The sequence below is a fragment of the Paramisgurnus dabryanus genome, chromosome 2 (genome assembly GCF_030506205.2).
Source record: "Paramisgurnus dabryanus chromosome 2, PD_genome_1.1, whole genome shotgun sequence".
NCBI lineage: Eukaryota > Metazoa > Chordata > Actinopteri > Cypriniformes > Cobitidae > Paramisgurnus > Paramisgurnus dabryanus.
The window spans coordinates 18,313,491-18,334,514 of NC_133338.1; the positions used below are offsets into that span (position 1 = coordinate 18,313,491).

Below are 21,024 nucleotides of genomic sequence, written 5' to 3' on the forward strand. Positions count from 1 at the left end.
CTCAGAAGACTGGCATGACATATCGATACAAACAAACTTTTCAACTTCATTTAAAACTTAATTAAGTGCACTTCAAATTGCATATGACTCACAGTACATGTACACAACATTGGCCACCAAGGCGGTGGAGGAGTACCAAACGACAATGGGTCATCTCTAGGGAGGCAAACTCACAATCAGGTGGACCGACTGGGGGTGGAGTCGCCATTCCCCGGGACTGTGGGATGTGAACAGCACAAAGGGACCTCAGGTTCTTCTGACTCCAAAGTAAAAGGGCGAGATGTGACAGGTGACGAGAGCGTAACCCACCTTGGGTTGATATATGCAACAGTCACAGGGTTGTCGGTGCAAATTAATACATTGTTTCCTCGGAGCTCGTTGACAAGACGAAGTGCAAGATATACAGCCCACAACTTGAGGAAAGTGATGTGCCAGTGCAGCTTTGTTGCTGTCCACACGCCCATTACTGCAAGCCCGTCGTACGTTGCCCCTCCACCCTGTGGTGAAGTGGGTGCCCGAAAGCTTGAGGGGACGCCGACCAAACTGAATCGCGTAGCCGAGTCGGATCATGCCTAAAAGCCAGTGCGACAGGGTGGGAAGCTGTTTCCAGGCTCCCATAGGCCGTTCGAGGGAAATTAAAGGCACTACCGGTGTACCCGCAGTGGGGCAGCTGAGCAGAGCGGAGGTGATGGCCAGTGTGTGCGCTGTGGCTACATGAACAGAGGCATTGTGTGGTGTAACACTCACCCGGCTCCGCTGTTGGTGGCTGGGGAGGTGAGACTCCGTTATGGGGTACCCAAGCTGCTCGACACACCAGCTGGCAATAAAGGAAGGGGAGTACGGCAGTTTTTGAGACCAGTTGTAGCTCTGGAATTCATCAAAAGACCCGGAGAAGGGAGGGGAACTTGCTCTACACAACGTGTCTACTGAGGGAGGCAATGGTAGAAAAGCATCCACTCCATCTACTTGGGCATTCAGCATGCTGAGGTGAGAATTGAGATGCCCGAGCAACTCTGAAGTACCAATCAACCAGGCAGGATGGTTTTGGTTGGGGAAGATGAGTCCACGGCAAGCCGACCGGGACAGGAGACTCGCATTCACAGGTGCAAGAACTGGACAGTGTATTCCGCTTTCAGTGCTAACTTGACTGACCACAAATATTCTAACCTGTCAGTCTGTCACCAGATAACAGATACAGAAAAGTGTGCAAACGACAAATCTTCTGGTAGATTTTACTTAAAGGGACACTTCACCCATCTGCATTGTTTTGTATAGTTAGAACCCCAGTCATGTTTTTGAATGGTCATGCATCATTTCCTCAGTTGCCGCTGAGACAGGAGAAATACAGATTTTAGTCTTGCACTTCCTTCTTTCAATGATGTAAAAATCATCATTTTGGCAGGAATTCCAATATTTTTGTTGAGGGGGTGAGACTACAAACACCGCTATTTTCAGTCAAATAGGCACAAAATTCGTAATGTATGTTACATTTTGACTACAAATATGACGCACTTTCAATAACGATTAATGTTTCTATGGGTGAAATGCTCCTTTAACATTTCCATTCATGAAGATATAAACAAGTTAGATAAAAACGTACCTGTAGCTCAACAAATCGCCTTTCTCCTGCGGCATGGAAGATGGTGACTTCGAGTCCCACTTGGATGTTGACGCATGCGCACTGTGCCAAAGCTAATACGCATTTTGGGGTATATTTTATAATTTTTTTATTGTTGTAGTTATTACGGATAAAAATATATTGTGTAGGTAGAATGTACCAATTTTTTTGTATTTTACTTGCTATCCAACTGACGCGTGTCAAATGCTTGCTTTTTCCGCGCGTCTACTTCGCTCTTGAAGCGTGAATGAATTCAAACTGTTCAAGCGGCAAACTAGGGGCGGTAGACGCAATTTTGACGCCTCAAACGTGGTTGGTGTAAACACAGCAAAAGAACGCGGCTTTATTAGTGCTGATCATTGATTTGAGTAACTTTTTTGACATTTGGGTATAAAGTGTTTCAATGCTATAATACAGTGATTCCCAACCGGATTTAGATTTTGCTTTGATCTCATTTACTTTTAATAAAAATGTCTTTCGTTGGTCCAATCATTGAAGCTAAGATTGATTTTTGTGAGGAAAGGATTGTAAAAAGGACTACTTTAAATGTAATTTTAATCTTTTTTGGGTGTGTCTTTTAAAATGCAAATGAGCTGATAAAATGCAAACACTGATCGCAATGATGGTGGTTTGTTGAAATAAACATGCTTCATCAGTCAGTTATTTTTACTTTAATGTTTAAAATTAATTAATTAATTAATTAATCGTCTTTAAAACACAACTTTGGTTTAGTTTTGATGAAGGGGTACTTGAGCCTTACTGATAGGGCTGTGGGGGTACTTAGGGCTAAAAAGGTTGGGAACCACTGCTATAATATATGGCAGTGTTCTTCCCATCCAACCCTGGAGAGCCGGTGCCCTGTAGAGTTTAGCTCCAACCTTAATCAAACACACCTGAGCAAGCTAATCAATGTCTTCATGATTCCTAGAAAATCACAGGTTGGATTAAGGTTGGAGCTAAACTCTGCAGAGCACCGGCTATCCAGGGTTGGATGTGAAGAACACTGGTATATGGTGTAAAACTGTCTGAGTGCTGCCCTCTTCAGGTTGAACGTTGGCTACTGCAGTTGAATTTTCATGTTGGATGTTGCAATATTGCATGATCTAAGCTGTACAAGCCTACTTAAGCAGGTTCAAGCTCACCACGTCCTTTTTACAATCTCACCACACCCTTGGTACGAGCTCAGTTCATCCCCTCTATTGGCGCTTTTCCATTGCATAGTACCCCACGGTTTAGTTTAGTTTGGGTCGGGTCAGCTCACCTCACTTTGGCGTGGTAAGCTTTTCCATCGAGTTTAGTATCACTTCGGAGTGGGAGGGATTATAGGCGTGTTGTTATATTTACGCTGCCTACTGCTGTGACATCATACACGTGAGAGCGTTGTTGTACATTCCCATACATTCATTTATTTCTTAGTCTGCCACAAAATTAAAATTGGCCACCACAAATAGATGTTTGCACATCACGTTTATCACTATCTCTGTCTCAAATGACAGTTTCTGTACAAACACCTGACCCGTGGCGTCGGTCGACGGCGCTCCGCTGAGCCTCATTCAAGTTGCATTTAAGCATATATAATGCGGACGTGCACGTCGCGAATGTGCCGCCACAAACTGCAAGTCTGGAAAAAACTGTTATGGTGTCCCGGATTCTCAACCTGCGGATGTTTTTCATCGCTAAAAGGGTGTTTGGAAACTTATAGCAGAACACAGATAACAACATGTTTGCTTGAGACAGCGCAAGCTAGCAGTAAGCTAAAGCTAATATTTACATTATAGCGATGACGTGACGATTCTCTCAGACCAATCAGTGATCTACACTGTTTTCGCGTCACGTTTGGTATAAGCTCGGGTCGCTTGGAACCCCAACCGAGGTGGTACGAAAAAAGTATCGGGTACTACGTACTGCACCCAATGGAAAAGCTCCCAAAAGTAAGCTGACCCGACCCAAACTAAACTAAACCGTGGGGTACTATGCAATGGAAAAGCGCCATATCTCTGTGGGGGTGTGCCCACTTTTCTTGTATTTTTTAAATATTGCCAGTTGGTGGAGTCAGGCTCTGACCAGGGTATTAGTTACTCTTTAAGGAAACTATAACAAAGGATGTTTAAACACCCTCAAGAGTAACTTTTAACAGTGCATTGACAAGCTGAGTTTTTCAAAGTTTCAAAGTTGAATATTGTTTAACTGTCTGCGCTCAGCGCTGAGTGCAGAAAAACTGCAGAGTGCCGGCATTCAGTGTTTAAAACATACGCCAGCTGCTGGCTTAAAAGCTTTGGTGTACACGCTACCTTAATCACATACAAAAATAAACATTTGTTTTTGCATAATATATGTGTGCGCACTTATATGTGTGCGCACTTATATGTGTGCGCACTGTGTTTAATTGTTTTGTATATATAAACACACAGGCACACACATGCACACATTTATAGATAGATAGATAGATAGATAGATAGATAGATAGATAGATAGATAGATAGATAGATAGATAGATAGATAGATAGATAGATAGATAGATAGATAGATATAAATACAAAATACATAAATAACATGTTTCTTAAATGTATGTGTGTATTTATATGTGCATAATAATTACACACAATAAACACACAAATATATTATGCAAAAACAAACTTTCATTTTGCATGCATTATTTTGTGATCATCGCGATTAATCTTTTGACAGCCCTACTAATAATACATTTCAATTTGCTCTTCAGTTTGTTTCTTAATGTCAATATCATACCTCAAAAAAGGAGAGTCTTTTAACTGTTAAACTCCTAAAATACAAAGAAAATTGATTCAGTACAAAACAGAAAACATTTTCAATGCACAAAAAACTTGATTGTACAGTGATCTTGTTGTGCAGTACAATATGATCTTAATATCTGAGACCATTTGACATTTTTAACAAATAACATGTTAATCATAAACTTGAAATAGACCTTAAAGCCCCAGTTAACTGAAAAAGGACAATTCACCAGTAGGTGGAACTGCAGATTACACTGTTGAGAAATATCTCAAAAATACGCCATATACTGTCTACATCTGACGCAGAGAAGCTTATTCATGCTTTTATGACCTCTAGAATAGACTATTGTAACTCGCTACTCGGGGGATGCCATTCAAATCAGGTCAACAGGCTTCAGCTATTTCAAAACGCTTCTGCAAGGGTACTTACTCGATCTAAGAAGTATGACCACATAAGCCCAATTCTGGCATCTTTACACTGGCTACAAGTTAAATATCGCATCCAATTTAAAATATCACTAATCACCTACAAAGCTTTAAATGGCTTAGCCCCCTCATATCTTAGAGAATTACTATCAGAATACAATCCATCACGCACACTACGGTCGCAAAATTCTGGCCTATTGATTATCCCTAGACTATCAAAAGTGTCTAAAAGTGGAAGATCCTTTTCCTACTTAGCCCCTAAGCTCTGGAATGATTTACCAACCGATGTCCGAGAATCAGACACAGTCGATCATTTTAAATCTAGACTTAAAACTTTTCTCTTCAACAAAGCATTCGCATAATTTGTCTAGTAAAGGTTCTTAACTCGCAATAGTTATTTTCACGGAACAAAGCACTCACGGTCATAACACAGACCAACCAAATAAATAAATAAAAACTTTTTCTGCATGAACACTGAATTGAATTGCATTAAATAGTTTGCCACCGTTTGCCACTGAACCTGCATTAACGACGACAGTGGGGCTTCCGGCCTTAGTCAAACGGTATGGCACGTATGGTTGGGTTGCGATTTTGGTGCTTTCGTGTATCTTTTGAATAGTATGCCATACAGACCCGTTTGCCACTGAACCTGCATTAACGACAACAGTGGGGCCTCCAGCCTTAGTCAAACGGGTTGGTATGTATGGTCGGGTTGCGTTTTTCGCGCTTTCGTGTGTCTTGTGAATAGTATGCCATACATACCCGTTTGCCACTGAACCTGCATTAACGACGACAGTGGGGCCTCCAGCCTTAGTCAAACGGGTTGGCACGTATGGTCGGGTTGCGATTTTGGCGCTATCATAAGTCTTATGAATAGTATGCCATACAGACCCGTTTGCCACTGAACCTGCATTAACGACGACAGTGGGGCCTCCAGCCTTAGTCAAACGGGTTGGTATGTATGGTCGGGTTGCGTTTTTCGCGCTTTCGTGTGTCTTGTGAATAGTATGCCATACAGACCCGTTTGCCACTGAACCTGCATTAACGACGACAGTGGGGCTTCCGGCCTTAGTCAAACGGGTTAGCACGTATGGTCGGGTTGCGATGTTTTTGGCGTTTTTCTCCTGGTCCTGTAAATGGTATACAATATAGACCCGTTTGCCACTGAACCTGCATTAACGACGACAGTGGGGCTTTAGGCCTTAGTCAAACGGGTCGTCAGGTTTCATTTTCTCTTAAAGATCGGAAGGTGACCCTTATTTACCATATATACCCTCGCATTGGGCCCCCAATTTGCTAAATCCTCAACTGTGGATAATATAATTATGCCGCAATAGTTAGTCTGTCTGGAACTAAGCTGAGTTAAACCACATCACTGTGTGACACTTCAATACATATGAACGCCCGCTACGCTAATACGATTTTGTTTTTCTCTCCATGTCTCGTCCTCGACCCGAGGACAACGAGACAAACAGACCCAGTCCCGGTAGATGTGAAAGTCGGCACACCTCTGATCTACTGGCCGTCCTTCAACGTCATGCCCAGCTGATGCCTGACCAACGATCACCGGCAGAACCGCTTAATCTCCGCTAAATCTCCTTATCCGTTCTCCCAAGGGTTTTTCCCTCCTAGGACTTATTTTTCCTCGGATAAAAGCCCCGGGGTTTTTTTTTTCTCCTAGGGGGTTTTTCACCCCGGGGAGGCAGCCTTTTTGGGCTTTACCTAGCTTCCTCTTCTATACGTTGCTTTAGTAATACGTGCACTTATAATATTGAGTCATAGCCGCAGCAAATTTAACTGCTCATGCTATCATGTATTTTGTTGTGCTATCTGTCGTTTTTCTGTGCTTTTCACTGCTTCTATTTATGTAAAGCTGCTTTGAAACAATTGACTTTTGTGAAAAGCGCTATATAAATAAAATTGAATTGAATTGCAGGAGTGCCTCACCTCTGCTGTAACTCCTCTTCCACACTTTCCAGCAGACCCCTAAAGCAATTAATATAATCCAAATACAAGGTTAATTGCAATCACAATAATTTGTTAAAACCTGCACTGAAATTACAGTCTAATTAAATTAATTGACACTTACGGTGACTCTGGTTCATCTCCAGATATGCTCCAATCATCGTAAGAACCCTAGGAACATGAACAGCCATTTTCATAACTATCAATAACACAAATGTTTTTTTATACTGTTTCTCAAAACTATCTAATGCAGACATAATATTACATGATCAGTATTTGGTTTGTTTGTTGTTTTTGAGCCTGGATACAGATATTAAAGGTCACGTTCTTTCTGATCCTATTTTTTAAACCCTAGTTAGTGTGTAATGTTGCAATAATAGCATAAATAATACCTGTAAAATGACAAAGCTCAAAGAGCCAGGCGATATATATTTTCTTTAACAGAATTCGCCTTTTGAAGCCTACAGCGAACAGCCGGTTTGGACTACAGCCCTCTACTTCCTGCTTTAATGACATCAGTAGAACAGTTTTTTGACTAACCTCCTACCACAGGAATACGTCAGTCGCCAGCTAAGCTAACGGCAAGCTAAGCTGCTATCGAATCACAACACACTAAACAAGCTCCACAATCAGAACTTGTTACGTATTTGTGAAGGAGGGACTTCAAAGAACATGGAAAACATCAGCCTGTTTTGAGGACAGTGAAAACAGCAGTATAGAGATAAGTAAATTGTGTGAAAAATACTGCGGGTTTTTTTTTATGTGAAACATGAACACGTTATATTGCGCACTGTAAACACAATCAAAGCTCTAAAAACACAGAAAGAACGGTACCTTTAATACACTTGGACCCAAAAGAGACAAAAACTTTTTTGTTATTTTGAAGAAATATTTACTTTGGATAAAAGAGTCTGTTAAATGCTTCAATGTAAATGCAACACACCAAATGGCTCTCAAGTCTTGAAATCCAACTAACCATGTCCGAATAGGGTTCAGTCTCTTTTCTCCTAGGAGGGGTAAACTTTACCAGGTCAACTGAAATAAACAAATATAGGCAGCACTTTACTTTACAGTCCAGCTCTACATTGTACATACTATGTGGTCAGTTTGCAAATGTGTAGCTAGATGGTACTATCCAGCTTATTTTCGAACGGAAACGTACATGACAGCAATCTGGACAGTGTTAGTGTTAGATAACAAAATTAGAAGTTCATGTTGTGTATGTATATATATATATATATATATATATATATATATATATATATATACACATCTTAGGCCACCACCACCAGCTTTGTTGTTTTAGCAAAGTTTCAATGTCCATCTGTATCTATTCTTCATTCTTTTTATTAAGATAGAAACAGAAAATACTGGAGATATACAATCACCTAAAGCAGTGGTTCTCAACTCCAGCCCTCGGGCCCCCCCTCCTAGAACATTTTAGATGTCTCCATATATAAAACACCTGATTCAGTTCATCTCATTAATGCAATTATCTAATTAACCCATCACATAGCATTTGCTTCACACATATAGAGGTGTGGTCCTGGTCAAGACAATGAGTGTGTTTACATGCACAGAATAAGCGGATAACTATTAAAAATCTGCTTATTATAGAAAACTGTTTTCATGCGTTTACATGCAAATCAATAAGCTGGCTATGCAGTCAACTGCGTTTACATGGGACTTATCAGTTTTCTCGCAGGCAGTGACGTCACCACCTATAGTACACAATAGTCGATCAAAATGCCGAAGGCATATCTGTCTTAAGCTATATTGTTGTATCTCTTCTCGTGTCTGCAGAACCTGTAAATGTAACATAAGCTTCTATTTGAACAGTTTCTCTGCCAACTGCTTTAGTCGAGCGGAGACTTTTATGCGTTACTTTGCACTTACTTCCGCATGTGACGTTTATCTTTCATAAGCGGAGACATGCGCACATGGACAAAACCGTGAGAAAGCAAGTTAAGGTGTTTACATGCCACGCGAAATTGGCTTAATGAGCAAAAAACTACCTGTGCTGACCGGTTTTTGCTTATGCCGTTTAAGATGATAGAAGACCAACTTTGAAATAACCACTCGTTACAACTGAGGTATGCAGCAAAGCAGTTGTGAAGCACAACCTTGAGGCGGATGGGCTACAACAGCAGAAGACCCCACCGAGTACCACTCTTCTTCACTACAAATAGGAAAAAGAGGCTACAATTTGCACAAGCTCACCAAAATTGGACAGTTGTAGACTGGAAAAAATGTTGTGTGGTCTGTCTCTATTTCTGTTGAGATATTCAGATGGTAGAGTCAGAATTTGGCACTAAACAGAATGAGAACATGGATCCATCATGCCTTGTTAACACTGTGCAGGCTGGTGGTGTAATGGTGGGGGGATGTTTTCTTGGCACACTTTAGGCCTCTTAGTGCCAATTGAGCATTGTTTAAATACCACGGCCTACCTGAGCATTGTTTCTGACCATGTTCATCTCTTTATGACCACCATGTACCCATCCTCTGATGGTTACTTCCAGCACCATGTCACCAAGCTCAAATCATTTCAAATTGGTTTCTTGAACATGACAATGACTGAACTAAAATGGCCCCCACAGTCACCAGATCTCGACCCAATAGAGCATCTTTGGGATGTGGTGGAACAGGAGCTTCGTGCCCTGGATGTGCATCCCACAAATCTCTATCAACTGCAAGATGCTATCCTATCAATATGGGCCAACATTTCTAAAGAATGCATTCAGCACCTTGTTGAATCAATGCCATGTAGAATTAAGGCAGTTCTGAAGGCGAAAGGGGGTCAAACACAGTATTAGTATGGTGTTCCTAATAATCCTTTAGGTGAGTGTATACACAAAATCAAAAACAAAAAATCTTCAGAACTAAATGTCTTCTAAATCGTGTGCTTTGCTGCCCTGTTGAGGTAAGTGTACATGTCGCTTACTGCTATTGATAGTTTTTAGTCACATATGATAGTTTTCAGTCTACAGGTACGAAAATTACACAAAGATATGATTTATAGCTGAAAATACAATGATTAATATATCCCCTGTTTATGTGAGGTTACATTTAATGAAGTTTAATTAAATATGAGTGTATATTGATCACTGTCATTGGTTCCCCTCATGGGACAGAGGGATGAATGTTTATGACACAAAATTCACAAATTCCTCCTTTCTGGATTTTTGTTGCTGACGGCATTCTGTAGGAGCATAGCCCAGGCTTGTCTCCTCGTCTGCATTTTTTTTTGCACAACAACTATTTCTATTTCTATTTATCTGCCTAAGCCTGTGAATGCTGTAATGTCCTGTTACAGACAGGATGCATGACAATGGCTTCTTAGTAACTGTGGCACTGACTTTCCACACCATAACACACACACGTACACTCCCCGCTTTGCATAAGAAATGACCATTGGGTCCAGTTTATGCGAGTAAGTGTGGGGGCTACAGAAGCACATGCATGCCATAGGCCTGTGTTAAACAGTACCAGTACTATGAGTCGCTAAGCTGTGCTCAATGGGCATTTTGTTATAGCTGCATCACATAATATACAGTAAGATTCATTAAACTTAGCCATGTCAATGAAGATGAACTTTAAAAAAATGTACATATAAAATTTAAACATACCCACATCACATTTTTAGGATATGATATTATATCCTGTTTGTTCTATTCCATCTGTACTAAAATGAATTAAATACTTTAAAGTAATATGCAGTACATTTTATCTGATTTATGTTAATATTATCAGTGTATGATTATCAGGTATGATTAGAATTGTCTGACTAATCATTCATGAATAATAATGAAACATAGTTATAAAATGTAAACATCTGAATAATATGTTAATCTTAATTTTTAATGGTGTTGTGTAGGACTAAAGGGAAAAAAATCACACCAGCACTTACACTGTTTTTCAGATAAACTCCTCTCCACTGGCAAATGTTTCACTTCAGACTGGATTTTATCTGGAGCTAAATCATTTGTCTGTAATACACACATACACCAACAAATACTGTAACTGAAAAAGTTTTTGCACAAAACTGTGACAACTTTAAATCTGGCATGCACGTTAGAAAGGCACTGTTTTCACAAATTCATCTTATGCTACCCTGATTTCACACTACACTCTCAGAAAGAAAGCTGTCAGCTTTTATACTTCTGACAGTGTTAAAAGAAGGATTACAAATGTATTAGTAGTACATTTTTGGTGATGCCTAACTTTGAAAGCAAGTAAAACTTTTTTTGTCTTTGTAGATTTCTATATACATTTCTTTTATAGAAAACAGAGCTCATGTCATTTTTCAAAAACTCGCTGTGCACAGAAGAATGGATTTCATTCAAGTCAAGGATTTGTAACAACATAAGGGTAATTAAATGAGAACTCAATCATGGGTGAATTATTCATTTTAAAGCTCACAATGCCTTTAAGTAGCCTTTTTTTTATTTGAATAGGTGTAAAAATGTAATTAACTTTAAAAATGTACTGCCATAAACAAACTGGCAAACATTCAGGATTTTACTCACATCTTCATTTTCTTCTGGGCTGATATAATGGTGGAGGTCTGGATTATTTGCCATGTCCAGCAACTCAATCATCAATTTTCTGGTCAATAGCTGTGTTACAAATGGGTGCTGAGAAGGGAAACAGAACCATATAATGTTTAAATTCACAATTGTAGGCAATTATTAAAATAATCAAGACAATGACTGATCATCATTCATGTTAGCCTATTCTTTTTTATTTTGAAGTATTACATAAATAAACAAACAGCTTTGAGCAAACCAATTCAACAAACAAGTGATTATGTAAAAAAAACTTTTATTTTAAAGCTTTACAGTACTTTAATGGCCTTGACCTATTACAAAATATATCTAAACTAGGCAGATTTGTAGGAAGTAAGACTGTAATTCTGCCCTACAAAGGCAAAAGGCAGTAACTTCGTTTTTGGTCAAAAATTACTTATTGATATTTTTGAGACATTCAAGACCTCCTTTATTATTTGCTCTAGTATCTTGAGTCAATTTTATGTTTTTTTGAGAAAATAAAAATAAAGAAGAAATTAACTGACAACTGAAACTTACTATAAGTCTAAACTTTAAAGTCATTATTCTCAGTTTCATGCTCTAGCGAGTTAAGGTCTTTTGCCTTTATAGGGCAGAATTGATCTGATGAATAATTTTGAAAAATATGCACAATATATATACTACCCGTCAAATATATTTTTTTTAAAACTCTTACTTTATATTTTTTCCAATTATAGAATAAACTCAGTTTAGTTATAGGAATTGTGTTAAAACTAAAAGCATCCAAAATAAACCAAAATTTTGTTATATTTTATCATATGCAGCTTTGACTAGAATTTGCAAAATTGTATCACTTAGTTTCACCCTAAGATAAAAAATATTTTTTAAAAACGTTTTAGTTTACTAATGAAAGAAATTACATGTTTGGCACAACAAGTATATTTTTGTCTACAAAGTCATTTTAAACATTTAAACATACACCTCCAAACTAAAATATTTTTAGGATCACAGGAAACATTTAAGTCAAATGTTTTAAAACTTTTTACTTTTAGTGTAATGCACTAATAAAAAGGGATAAGCTTTCCAAATTAAGGGTCACAGGAGGAGATGCCCTGAAAAGTTCAATATCATTTCTAGACCTGAATGGTTTAGGCAAGGTTAACTCTTTCCCCACCAGCATTTTTTTTAATAAGTTGCCAGCCAGCACCAGCAATTTGTATGATTTTCACCAAAGTTTAAGGACTTCCAGAAAATGTTATTCAATAAATATATAAAAATACAATATATCAAATGAAATATCAAACACTCTGCTTTCAAACAAACAAACAAACAAACAAAATGTTTCATCCTATCTTCACTTTTATCACCTCTCAAATATGGGTAGGTTTATTCAAAAATACATAATTCTTATTTTGAGATAATTGCAGTTTTGTAAAGGACTTTTGTTAGAGATCAGATTCAGAACGATGATCAAAACATACACAGAGTTTGAAAAAGAGAGTATAAAAATCGAGTGTCTGTAGACCTCTCACGAGCTAATTTTTCCATTCACTCCACCCCCTCCCTTCAGGGTTTCTTCTAAAGCCACGCCCCCAAAACACATGAACGCGCGACGCCGACCGGCTCTGCTGGGAGCAGCAGTTACCTCAGACGAGCGGAGAGGAAGGAGCGCGGTGCATGTAGTAAAATCATGTCATAATACACCTAACTTTATCACTATGAATATAAACAAATAGGATGGCTTTTAGTACTCACTATTAAGATAGCATATCGATACTGGTAAAGTTTAAAATATATTTTGTTTGATTCGGTAACAAACAAGCTAGTTATATTTATAAGACAAAGCTAAAAACAGATTGCATTGATACAAGTTTTTTTATTACCATCAGTTACACTGTGAATTTCGCTGAAGATTAAAGTGTAACTAAACCCCTGGTCAGAGCCTGACTCCACCCACTGGCAATATTTGAAAAATGCAAGAAAAGTGGGCAGATCCCAAGGAGATAGAGGGGACGAACTAAGTTTGTGGTGAGATCGTAACAAGGGCATGGTGATTTTGAACCTGCTTACGTCACGAGTCATTTTTTGGACCCACCATCCAATAGGAAAATTAAACTGCAGTAGCCACCGTTCAACCTGAAGAGGGCAGCACTCAGACGTTTTTACACCATATATTGTAGTATTGAAACACTTTACATCCAAATGTCAAAAAACTTACTAAAATCAATGAACAGCACTAATAAAGCCCCATTCTTACAGATCATTAACTAAAAATAGTTGGTTTAGGGTTTAGTTACTCTTTAATAACATATACTGTGTTTTGCATGTAAGAGTTTCAGTGAAGAAATCTAGATGACATCTGAAGTATAAATGTATCTGCTGACCGAGAAAGGCCTGTTTTAAAAAAGACATTGATAAATCTGGTACTGTGTATCACCTGCAGGAGGGTTTCAGCTGTTGGTCTCTTGCGAGGACTTTTGATCAAACTCATCTTCACAAAGCTATGAAAACCTGCAGACCTGCAAGCAAACATCTCAGGAATCAGGTCAAATCTTTATACTTATTACCATGAAAATCACATTTCTTAATATATGGTTTTAAGTATTAAAAAATGTACCCCTTTAAACCTCACCATTTGCTCTTGTCTTTAAGCTTGGGAGGCTGGAAGCTGCTTTTGGACATCAACATAAGAGCACTACAACATAAAACTAAACATTAGCCCAACAATGTTTAATGCTACATAAATATTCAAAGCATATTTTCTGTTCCCATAAATTATGTTAATGTTATTTGTACCGCATGGGGTGAAGGTCAAACATCGGAGGTTGTAATTCTGCCAGCTCGATGGCTGTGATTCCCACTGCCCAGATGTCACACAGGTGGTTATATCCACCCTTCTTCTCCACTGCTGCCACCTCAGGGGCCATCCTAACACAACAATAAAACATCTGATGTATAACTCTTTACAGTGTCTTTCAGTATATTGTCAGTATAATGTAATAGGATTACTTTTTCATTGAGAAGAGGGAATTATATTCCAAAAAAAACATTTTTGAGATTCAATCAGAATCTTGAACTCAGTTTTTAAATCCACAGAGCAAGCATAGTATATATGAAGAGTTTCATTACAACACGAGATAACTCTGTTTTTAACATTTTTGTCAAAACATGTTTATGATTATGTTTTCAGGTTATTATTTTGTTTTATGGTGTTACTAAGCTGTATTTTTTAAGTTATAAAGGTTTAAATCAAAACAAACTTTTGCAACGAAACTCTTCATTTCATATACTAAGTCGAATTTTGAAGGACTATTTGTGTAGTAAAGAAGCCAGCACGTTTCACAGTAAAAACTGCATGCTTATTGCTTTAAATCAAGACAATCCAGACCAACCCGTAATCATTCGTAATTTTGCCAGATCAAGGGCAAATCTGTGCAAATGGCTTACCAGTAGGGAGTTCCTATGAAGGACTTTCTCTTGACAACAGAAGCACTAATTTCAGCAGCAACCCCAAAATCAGCTAGATAGGTGGATATAGAGAGAGAGGATATGTAAATATATATGGCAGAAAGAAGTCTGTGTGTTTGGTCGGTGTGTGTGTGTGTGTGTGTGTGTGTGTGTGTGTGTGTGTGTGTGTGTGTGTGTGTGTGTGTGTGTGTGTGTGTGTGTGTGTGTGTGTATGACACTGACATCTGTAGAGTAGTGTTAAAGCACGCATATACGGTATACTTACCCAATCTAACATCTCCTCGATCAGTAAGAAGAATGTTAGCTCCCTATATCAGAAGACATTCAATATTTATTTACTTCTGATGTAAGTCCCCAGTTACCCACTACATCGTGTAACCAGAACAAATAAGTTTCATCTACCTTAATATCTCTGTGTATTTTGCCTGTCTCGTGGAGGTGATTTAAACCCTGAGTAAGACAAGAACAGCAGTTCTTATAGAAAATTGCATAATATGTACAGTAATGTGAGAAACATAAGCCAATAAAGATGCTTTTAATAGTTTACTAGCCTCACCTGGAGTGTTTCCCGGCAAATGTAAGCTATCTGTTTTTCCTTTAAAGGGCCAGTTACTGTGATAGACATTTAAAGACTTTATTTCAAGATTTAATTTACTCTCAGAGAATAAATGCAGAAATACATCCAACCCTTTTATACACAGCAAAATCACCAGTGTAAAATGTACATTGCTGGTGTTTATATGGGTACCACATACCCATATATGCGACAGCAGTGTACATTAAACAATGGTGATTTTGCTGTGGGCTTTAAACAGTGGTTCTCAATCCTGATTCTGGAGCCGCATTGCTCTGCACGTTTTGTATGTCTCCCTTATTTAACACAGCTGATTCAAATCCTCAGCTCATTAGCAGAAATCTCATTGAATTGAACGGTTTTGTAAGATAAGAGAGACATACAAAATGTGCAGAGCAATGGGCCCCCAGGACTAGAACTGAGAACCACTGAAGTTAAAAGTAGATGATACTGATAAAACGGTGCCACTGTTGTGTTAAACAGGTCATATAACACAGAACTGACTTCAGTGTTACTTGGTTACATTATAGCCATCAATCAAGATTTGTTACATGCTAGTACGTTGCAGGTGGCATTAAAGAGTATTTGGTTGGACAAGAATTTGGGTAGTGCAGTGTGACTCAATGGTTTGGTCCATTTTACTAAAATAGAAAAAAATCTAAATTTTATTAACACTGTAAATAAAGGCAGTCATGTGTCAATAGACTTATAGGAATTCTGAAAAAACAGGACAATACACTGCAAAAAAAAGGACTTTCTTACGTTTTTATCTTGTTTACAATACAAATAAAAAAAAATTCTTAAATCAAGATGTATTTTCTTGATGAGCAAAATGACCTAAGAAAATAAGTTTAACTTTTAGCAAAAATATCTACCAATTGGGGTAAGAAAAAAAAATCTAAAAATAAGTTTACGTTTTTCTTAAACGCTTAATTCAAGAAAATATTTCTCACCCCATTGGCAGATATTTTAGCTTGTTTTAATGACAAATTCACTTAAATCTGATATTTTTGTCTAAAAATTAGACCTTTGTAAGAATTTTCTTAGGTAATTTTGTTCATCAAGAAAATACATTTAAATTTAAGAATTCTTAGATATTGAAAACAAGACAAAAATACTAAGTAAAAAAGTCATTTTTTTGCAGTATTGGCAATAGGCCTATGTACATTATACTGTAGATTTACATAGTTTATTAACTTTCTTTAAGAATAAACCTTTAAGCTTAATGCTAATGTTAGCCAGTGTATACCCTGGTAAATGTCCTGCAGTGATCCTCCCCCACAGTATTCCATACAGATCCATAGTTTAGTGTTCCTAAAAGGCAAAAAAGTTCAGCATATGGTCCTTTACACGTGCGCGCGCAGGCGCACACCACACACACATTCTGGTTTCCATGTTTTGTGTGGACATTCCATAGACATAATATTGTACAAACTGTATATTCTATATATACCCCAACCCTCACAGAAAACTTTATCCTACTTCAGAATTTCAAGGAACATCATTCAAGATTGTATCCTCATTTGGACCTCAAAATGTGGTTTGGTCCCCACAACGTGATGATTACCAGGTACACACACAACAAACACACACACACACACACACACACACACACACATAACCTACAACCATGACAACAATTTCATAAATATTATGAAAGCTTGCATGTGAGAATATATCCTTTTGAAATATTATTCAGGGGAGTATCAGTGATTTTAAGCATGTGCTGACAAATGTCAGTAACATTTAGCAGAACCTATTAAACATGTATAAAGGGGATTTGTGCTTCATATCCAAAATAAAACTTTGTCGGTAGGGGTTTAAATCATCTTGTGCAATGAGGAAACGATGTAGGCCCTGATGCTGGGGAAAAATAGGCAAAGCAAAAACCATACCTGTGGTAAGTGCCATAATATGCGACAATGTTCTTATGTTTACACTCCTTCATCATTGTAATTTCCTGCTGGATAGAGGTGATATCATCACCTGAGAGTGTGTGTTTGTGTGTGTGTGTGTGTGTGTGTGTGTGTGTGTGTGTGTGTGTGTGTGTGTGTGTGTGTGTGTGTGAGAGAGAGAGAGAGAGAGAGAGAGACAGAGAGTTAGAGAGAGGAATATATATATATAGCAAACATGTTACGACTGGTAAATATTAATAAACACAAAGTATTAGCATCAAAACATTGACACTGAAAGCTGCACAAGCAAATTGTTATAATCTTGGATAATAATTTTTATTCTACTTCATAGTACCTAATATAAATGACATAAATGTTTTTTAATATATTTTCTAATCACTGTAATCTACAACTATAATTGTAAGCACTGTGTTCATTACACAACCAATTATAAGGAATTTATCTATTCAATTCAAAACATTTTAGACATCATAGATCCAGCACCAGTACTGTATAACAACAAAATTACACACCTGGATCCAGTTTAACCACTTTAATAGCAGCCATTTCTGAGCTCTTAATGTTTCTAGCCTGAAAGAAAATACACAACAGTATATGATCTATATGGTCAGATTACACTTTTAATATTACAGTACAGTATAACATTGATTATAGCCTTGCATACCTTAGCATTGCAATAACTTAAGCATGTAAGTATTAAATGGATGGTTCTCTCAATAAGTCATGTTTAAGCCCATTGTAAAACTGCACCTCTGATTGCACTTAAGGTATTACTAAATATTGATGCAATTAGTCAATATCCAAATAATAAGATCTACAGTACACTAATGCATGATTGTGACATATAAAGGCTTGAGCAAAACTTGACAACATAACTATATATTGATTTTGTATGTGTATGTTTGTTAATGGTTTTCAAAGAACAATAGCACATCTGACTATGATAGCAAACTAAGCAAAAGTGACTTTAAGGTCATGTTTACTTTTCCAGTTCTACCATAAAATAAAATAAAAAATAGGACAAGAGCCAGCTCCTCTGGCAGGAACCTTAATGACAAATATCTCAGTGTCACTGGCAGCCCGCTGTGTCCTTCATTGTAACCTTGTTCTGTAGCTACTGCCAAGAACTGATGTTATTGCCTGCTCTAGAATAGAAATATCACAAAATAATTTGAAGAAATTAAGTGAAAATCATATTTTCTACATAAATTCATCCTACTATACATAATGTAAAGAACATACAAATTGTTATATAATAAAAAATCATTTGGTCTTCTATTTTGATTGAGAAAGGCCATGCCAACAATTATGTGTAATTTTAACACATTATGTGTCATTTTGTGTTGATTTTGTGTTAAAATAAAACACAAGTTGTGTTAAAAGCAATACAAAATGTGTTGTTTCAACAAAAACACAGAGATGGGTGGATTTTGGGACAACACACTAAAAAACACCAAAATCAACACTAATGTGTTGTTTTTAACACATCCGTTCTAGGAGTGCAACCAATTATTATAAAAATATAATAATATACAAATATAATTAAATATAAAAACAGTATGGAGATTCTTGCGTAATGTCATTTTGTATTTTTTATGTCAAACATTAAAAAATGTTTAACAGGCCTATATACCATAAAATATACCATCAAACATTAAGGGTTAATCAGAAAAGGAGATCTTTATATTTGTTTATGGAACCTCAAAAACATAACAGACCCACTAATTCAGGACAAAACCTGGAACTTTACTGAGCTGCCTTCCTGTTGTTTTCCTGGCATGCAAGAGGACTTCCTGTCATGACTAAAGCAACAGGGCAACATTCTATCTGTGGAACTGAAATAATATAGCCATAAACCAGGGACAATGACTTGGACTGGGTTGTCTGTTGACACTTTAACCAGAAATTCAAAGCTTTTCTTTAGATTTGCACTTGACAAGTTCATTAAATGAAAAATTTACTTTTCCAAACTGTTTAGTTCAAATGCAGCTGGGAATCCTCATGAAATATTTATAGATCTTCAGAAGTTGTGGATACTAGAGAATGGTAGAAAGGATTCTTTGTGCATTGTAAGATGGAATAACAAAGGCTTGTTGCTCACCCACTTTATTATGATAGAGTGGACAGTGTTAGGAATTTTACATGAGAGTGACAACTTTACTAAACATTAAAGACAGAATATACCCAAGAAGAAAACCCAATAAATTTTCTACAATCAATTGGCTAAAAACATATGTGTGTCATATCTGAGTGACATGCATAGTTGTTCTAGATTTGTAACATTCCAAAAATGTTTTTGTTGTTGTATCAGTGATCCCCTCGTTCATACAGTACAAACTTTTTTAAACATTTGAAACCACTTTAACAAACTATTGCCTGTTTATTTTCTGACAACATGGAGATTTGTTGGTTGTAAACATTCAGGCAAAACTTGTAACTTAGTTTTTGCTCTGGAGAAAAAAAATGCCTACAGCAAAATTTCAAGTTGTCTGAATTGAGGTTTTATTAACAGCGGTGGACGTACATGATATTCGGAAGGTCAGAGTCTGTGTGTACAAATGTGTAATAAATGATGTTATGAGGGTGTACACGGCTAAGATATTCAAGTCCATATTTTAGGTTAGCTTGAAAAAAGCATTGGATTGTGCTATCACTTCTGAAAACCAAACAATCCAGTCTGGCAGGTTACATTGTGAATTGATTGCAACCAAGAGGACAAATAATATCCATAAATTCTTAATAAAGGAATATGCGTTATTTCATGTAAAATAACATTCAACATTCAATTAAAAATTGTCACCTTTGTGTTCTTACCTTGAAAACATCGCCGTACGTCCCACTCCCGATCCGATTAACAATCTCATAATCATTCAAAGGATCCAAAAACGAAACTCCTATAGAATTCATGCCTGCAGCTCTGTGCGATTCATTTATGTCTCTGAACAGTTTTTTTGTTGCAGTACGGTCATCTCTTCCTATAGTGCGTTTTTATCAGAAAAGCTGAAAATATTACTTAAAGATAAACTCAAATAAAAAATGTCAAAAGGTAAACGCATACGTTTAGTCTACCCGGTTTATTAGTGTCTAAACCCCATCATTTATACATGCCCGTCTCAACCCGTGGACTCACTGAACAGATTTTCAGACGCTGTACACTCTGCTGCGTTTGCGCATGCCCAAAACTCTCTACACTTCGATGGGCGATCACCAGAGGCGATTCTAGGGTTAGAGCTTTAGGGGTGCTGAGCACCCAATGAGCTCCGCTGCCACCACCCGCTCTTTTTTCCTACAGAAACCAATAATATGCCTATTGTAAAATAGCTATCATTTTAACATTGGTTCAACTAACTCCAAAATAAAGATTTTTTTGGAGACCTTTCAGCCATGAAAATGGGTCAGGGGTGAAAAAGATGAGAAGAGAGCATGCTCCCCCTTAGATTTCTTTTAAATAACATATTCTAAAGCATAAATCTGACGAGTTTTCAGATGCATTTTTTTTGCAAACCTTTTTATTTCTAATTAATGATGAGCTAGCACATTTTTGCCATTAATGCCATATTAAAGTCTCAGGACAAAAGGTGGGCTACACCAGCAGTGTGGGTATGGCTTTATGTGAATATACAGTGTATCGTTTTAAGCCTTTGTCAAAATGACAAATCTCCTAATTTATAACTTTTATGCCTACAACATATGGTAGGTTTATTAATAGTTTGTTAATTTGCAGCTTTTCTTTTAACAGTCCTTTAATTGAACCATTACCTTTACTATATGTCTA

At 37.3% G+C, this 21,024-nt stretch overlaps 1 protein-coding gene across 3 annotated transcripts in view; it reads right to left on the reverse strand.

Moving 5' to 3' along the window:
* map4k2 (mitogen-activated protein kinase kinase kinase kinase 2) overlaps window positions 1-20,384 on the reverse strand; it is a 63,958-nt gene extending 43,574 nt beyond the window's left edge. For 2 of the 3 annotated variants that reach the window (XR_010532782.2, XM_065269741.2), the window contains exons 1-17: window positions 20,064-20,384; window positions 17,762-17,819; window positions 17,229-17,319; window positions 16,583-16,647; window positions 15,316-15,371; window positions 15,162-15,209; window positions 15,025-15,067; window positions 14,739-14,811; window positions 14,088-14,219; window positions 13,924-13,986; window positions 13,729-13,810; window positions 11,292-11,399; window positions 10,673-10,751; window positions 7,739-7,797; window positions 6,887-6,933; window positions 6,745-6,783; window positions 4,367-4,400 (exon numbers count right to left, since the gene is read on the reverse strand). Coding sequence is in view for 2 of the 3 variants with exons in the window: in XM_065269741.2 (XP_065125813.2) it covers window positions 4,367-4,400; window positions 6,745-6,783; window positions 6,887-6,933; window positions 7,739-7,797; window positions 10,673-10,751; window positions 11,292-11,399; window positions 13,729-13,810; window positions 13,924-13,986; window positions 14,088-14,219; window positions 14,739-14,811; window positions 15,025-15,067; window positions 15,162-15,209; window positions 15,316-15,371; window positions 16,583-16,647; window positions 17,229-17,319; window positions 17,762-17,819; window positions 20,064-20,156 (1,170 nt within the window). In the remaining variant the exon portion in view is untranslated. The remainder of the gene's footprint in view (window positions 1-4,366; window positions 4,401-6,744; window positions 6,784-6,886; window positions 6,934-7,738; window positions 7,798-10,672; window positions 10,752-11,291; window positions 11,400-13,728; window positions 13,811-13,923; window positions 13,987-14,087; window positions 14,220-14,738; window positions 14,812-15,024; window positions 15,068-15,161; window positions 15,210-15,315; window positions 15,372-16,582; window positions 16,648-17,228; window positions 17,320-17,761; window positions 17,820-20,063) is intronic. The other variant, XM_073811972.1, reaches the window with a different exon arrangement.
* Between the last annotated feature and the right edge of the window lie 640 nt (window positions 20,385-21,024).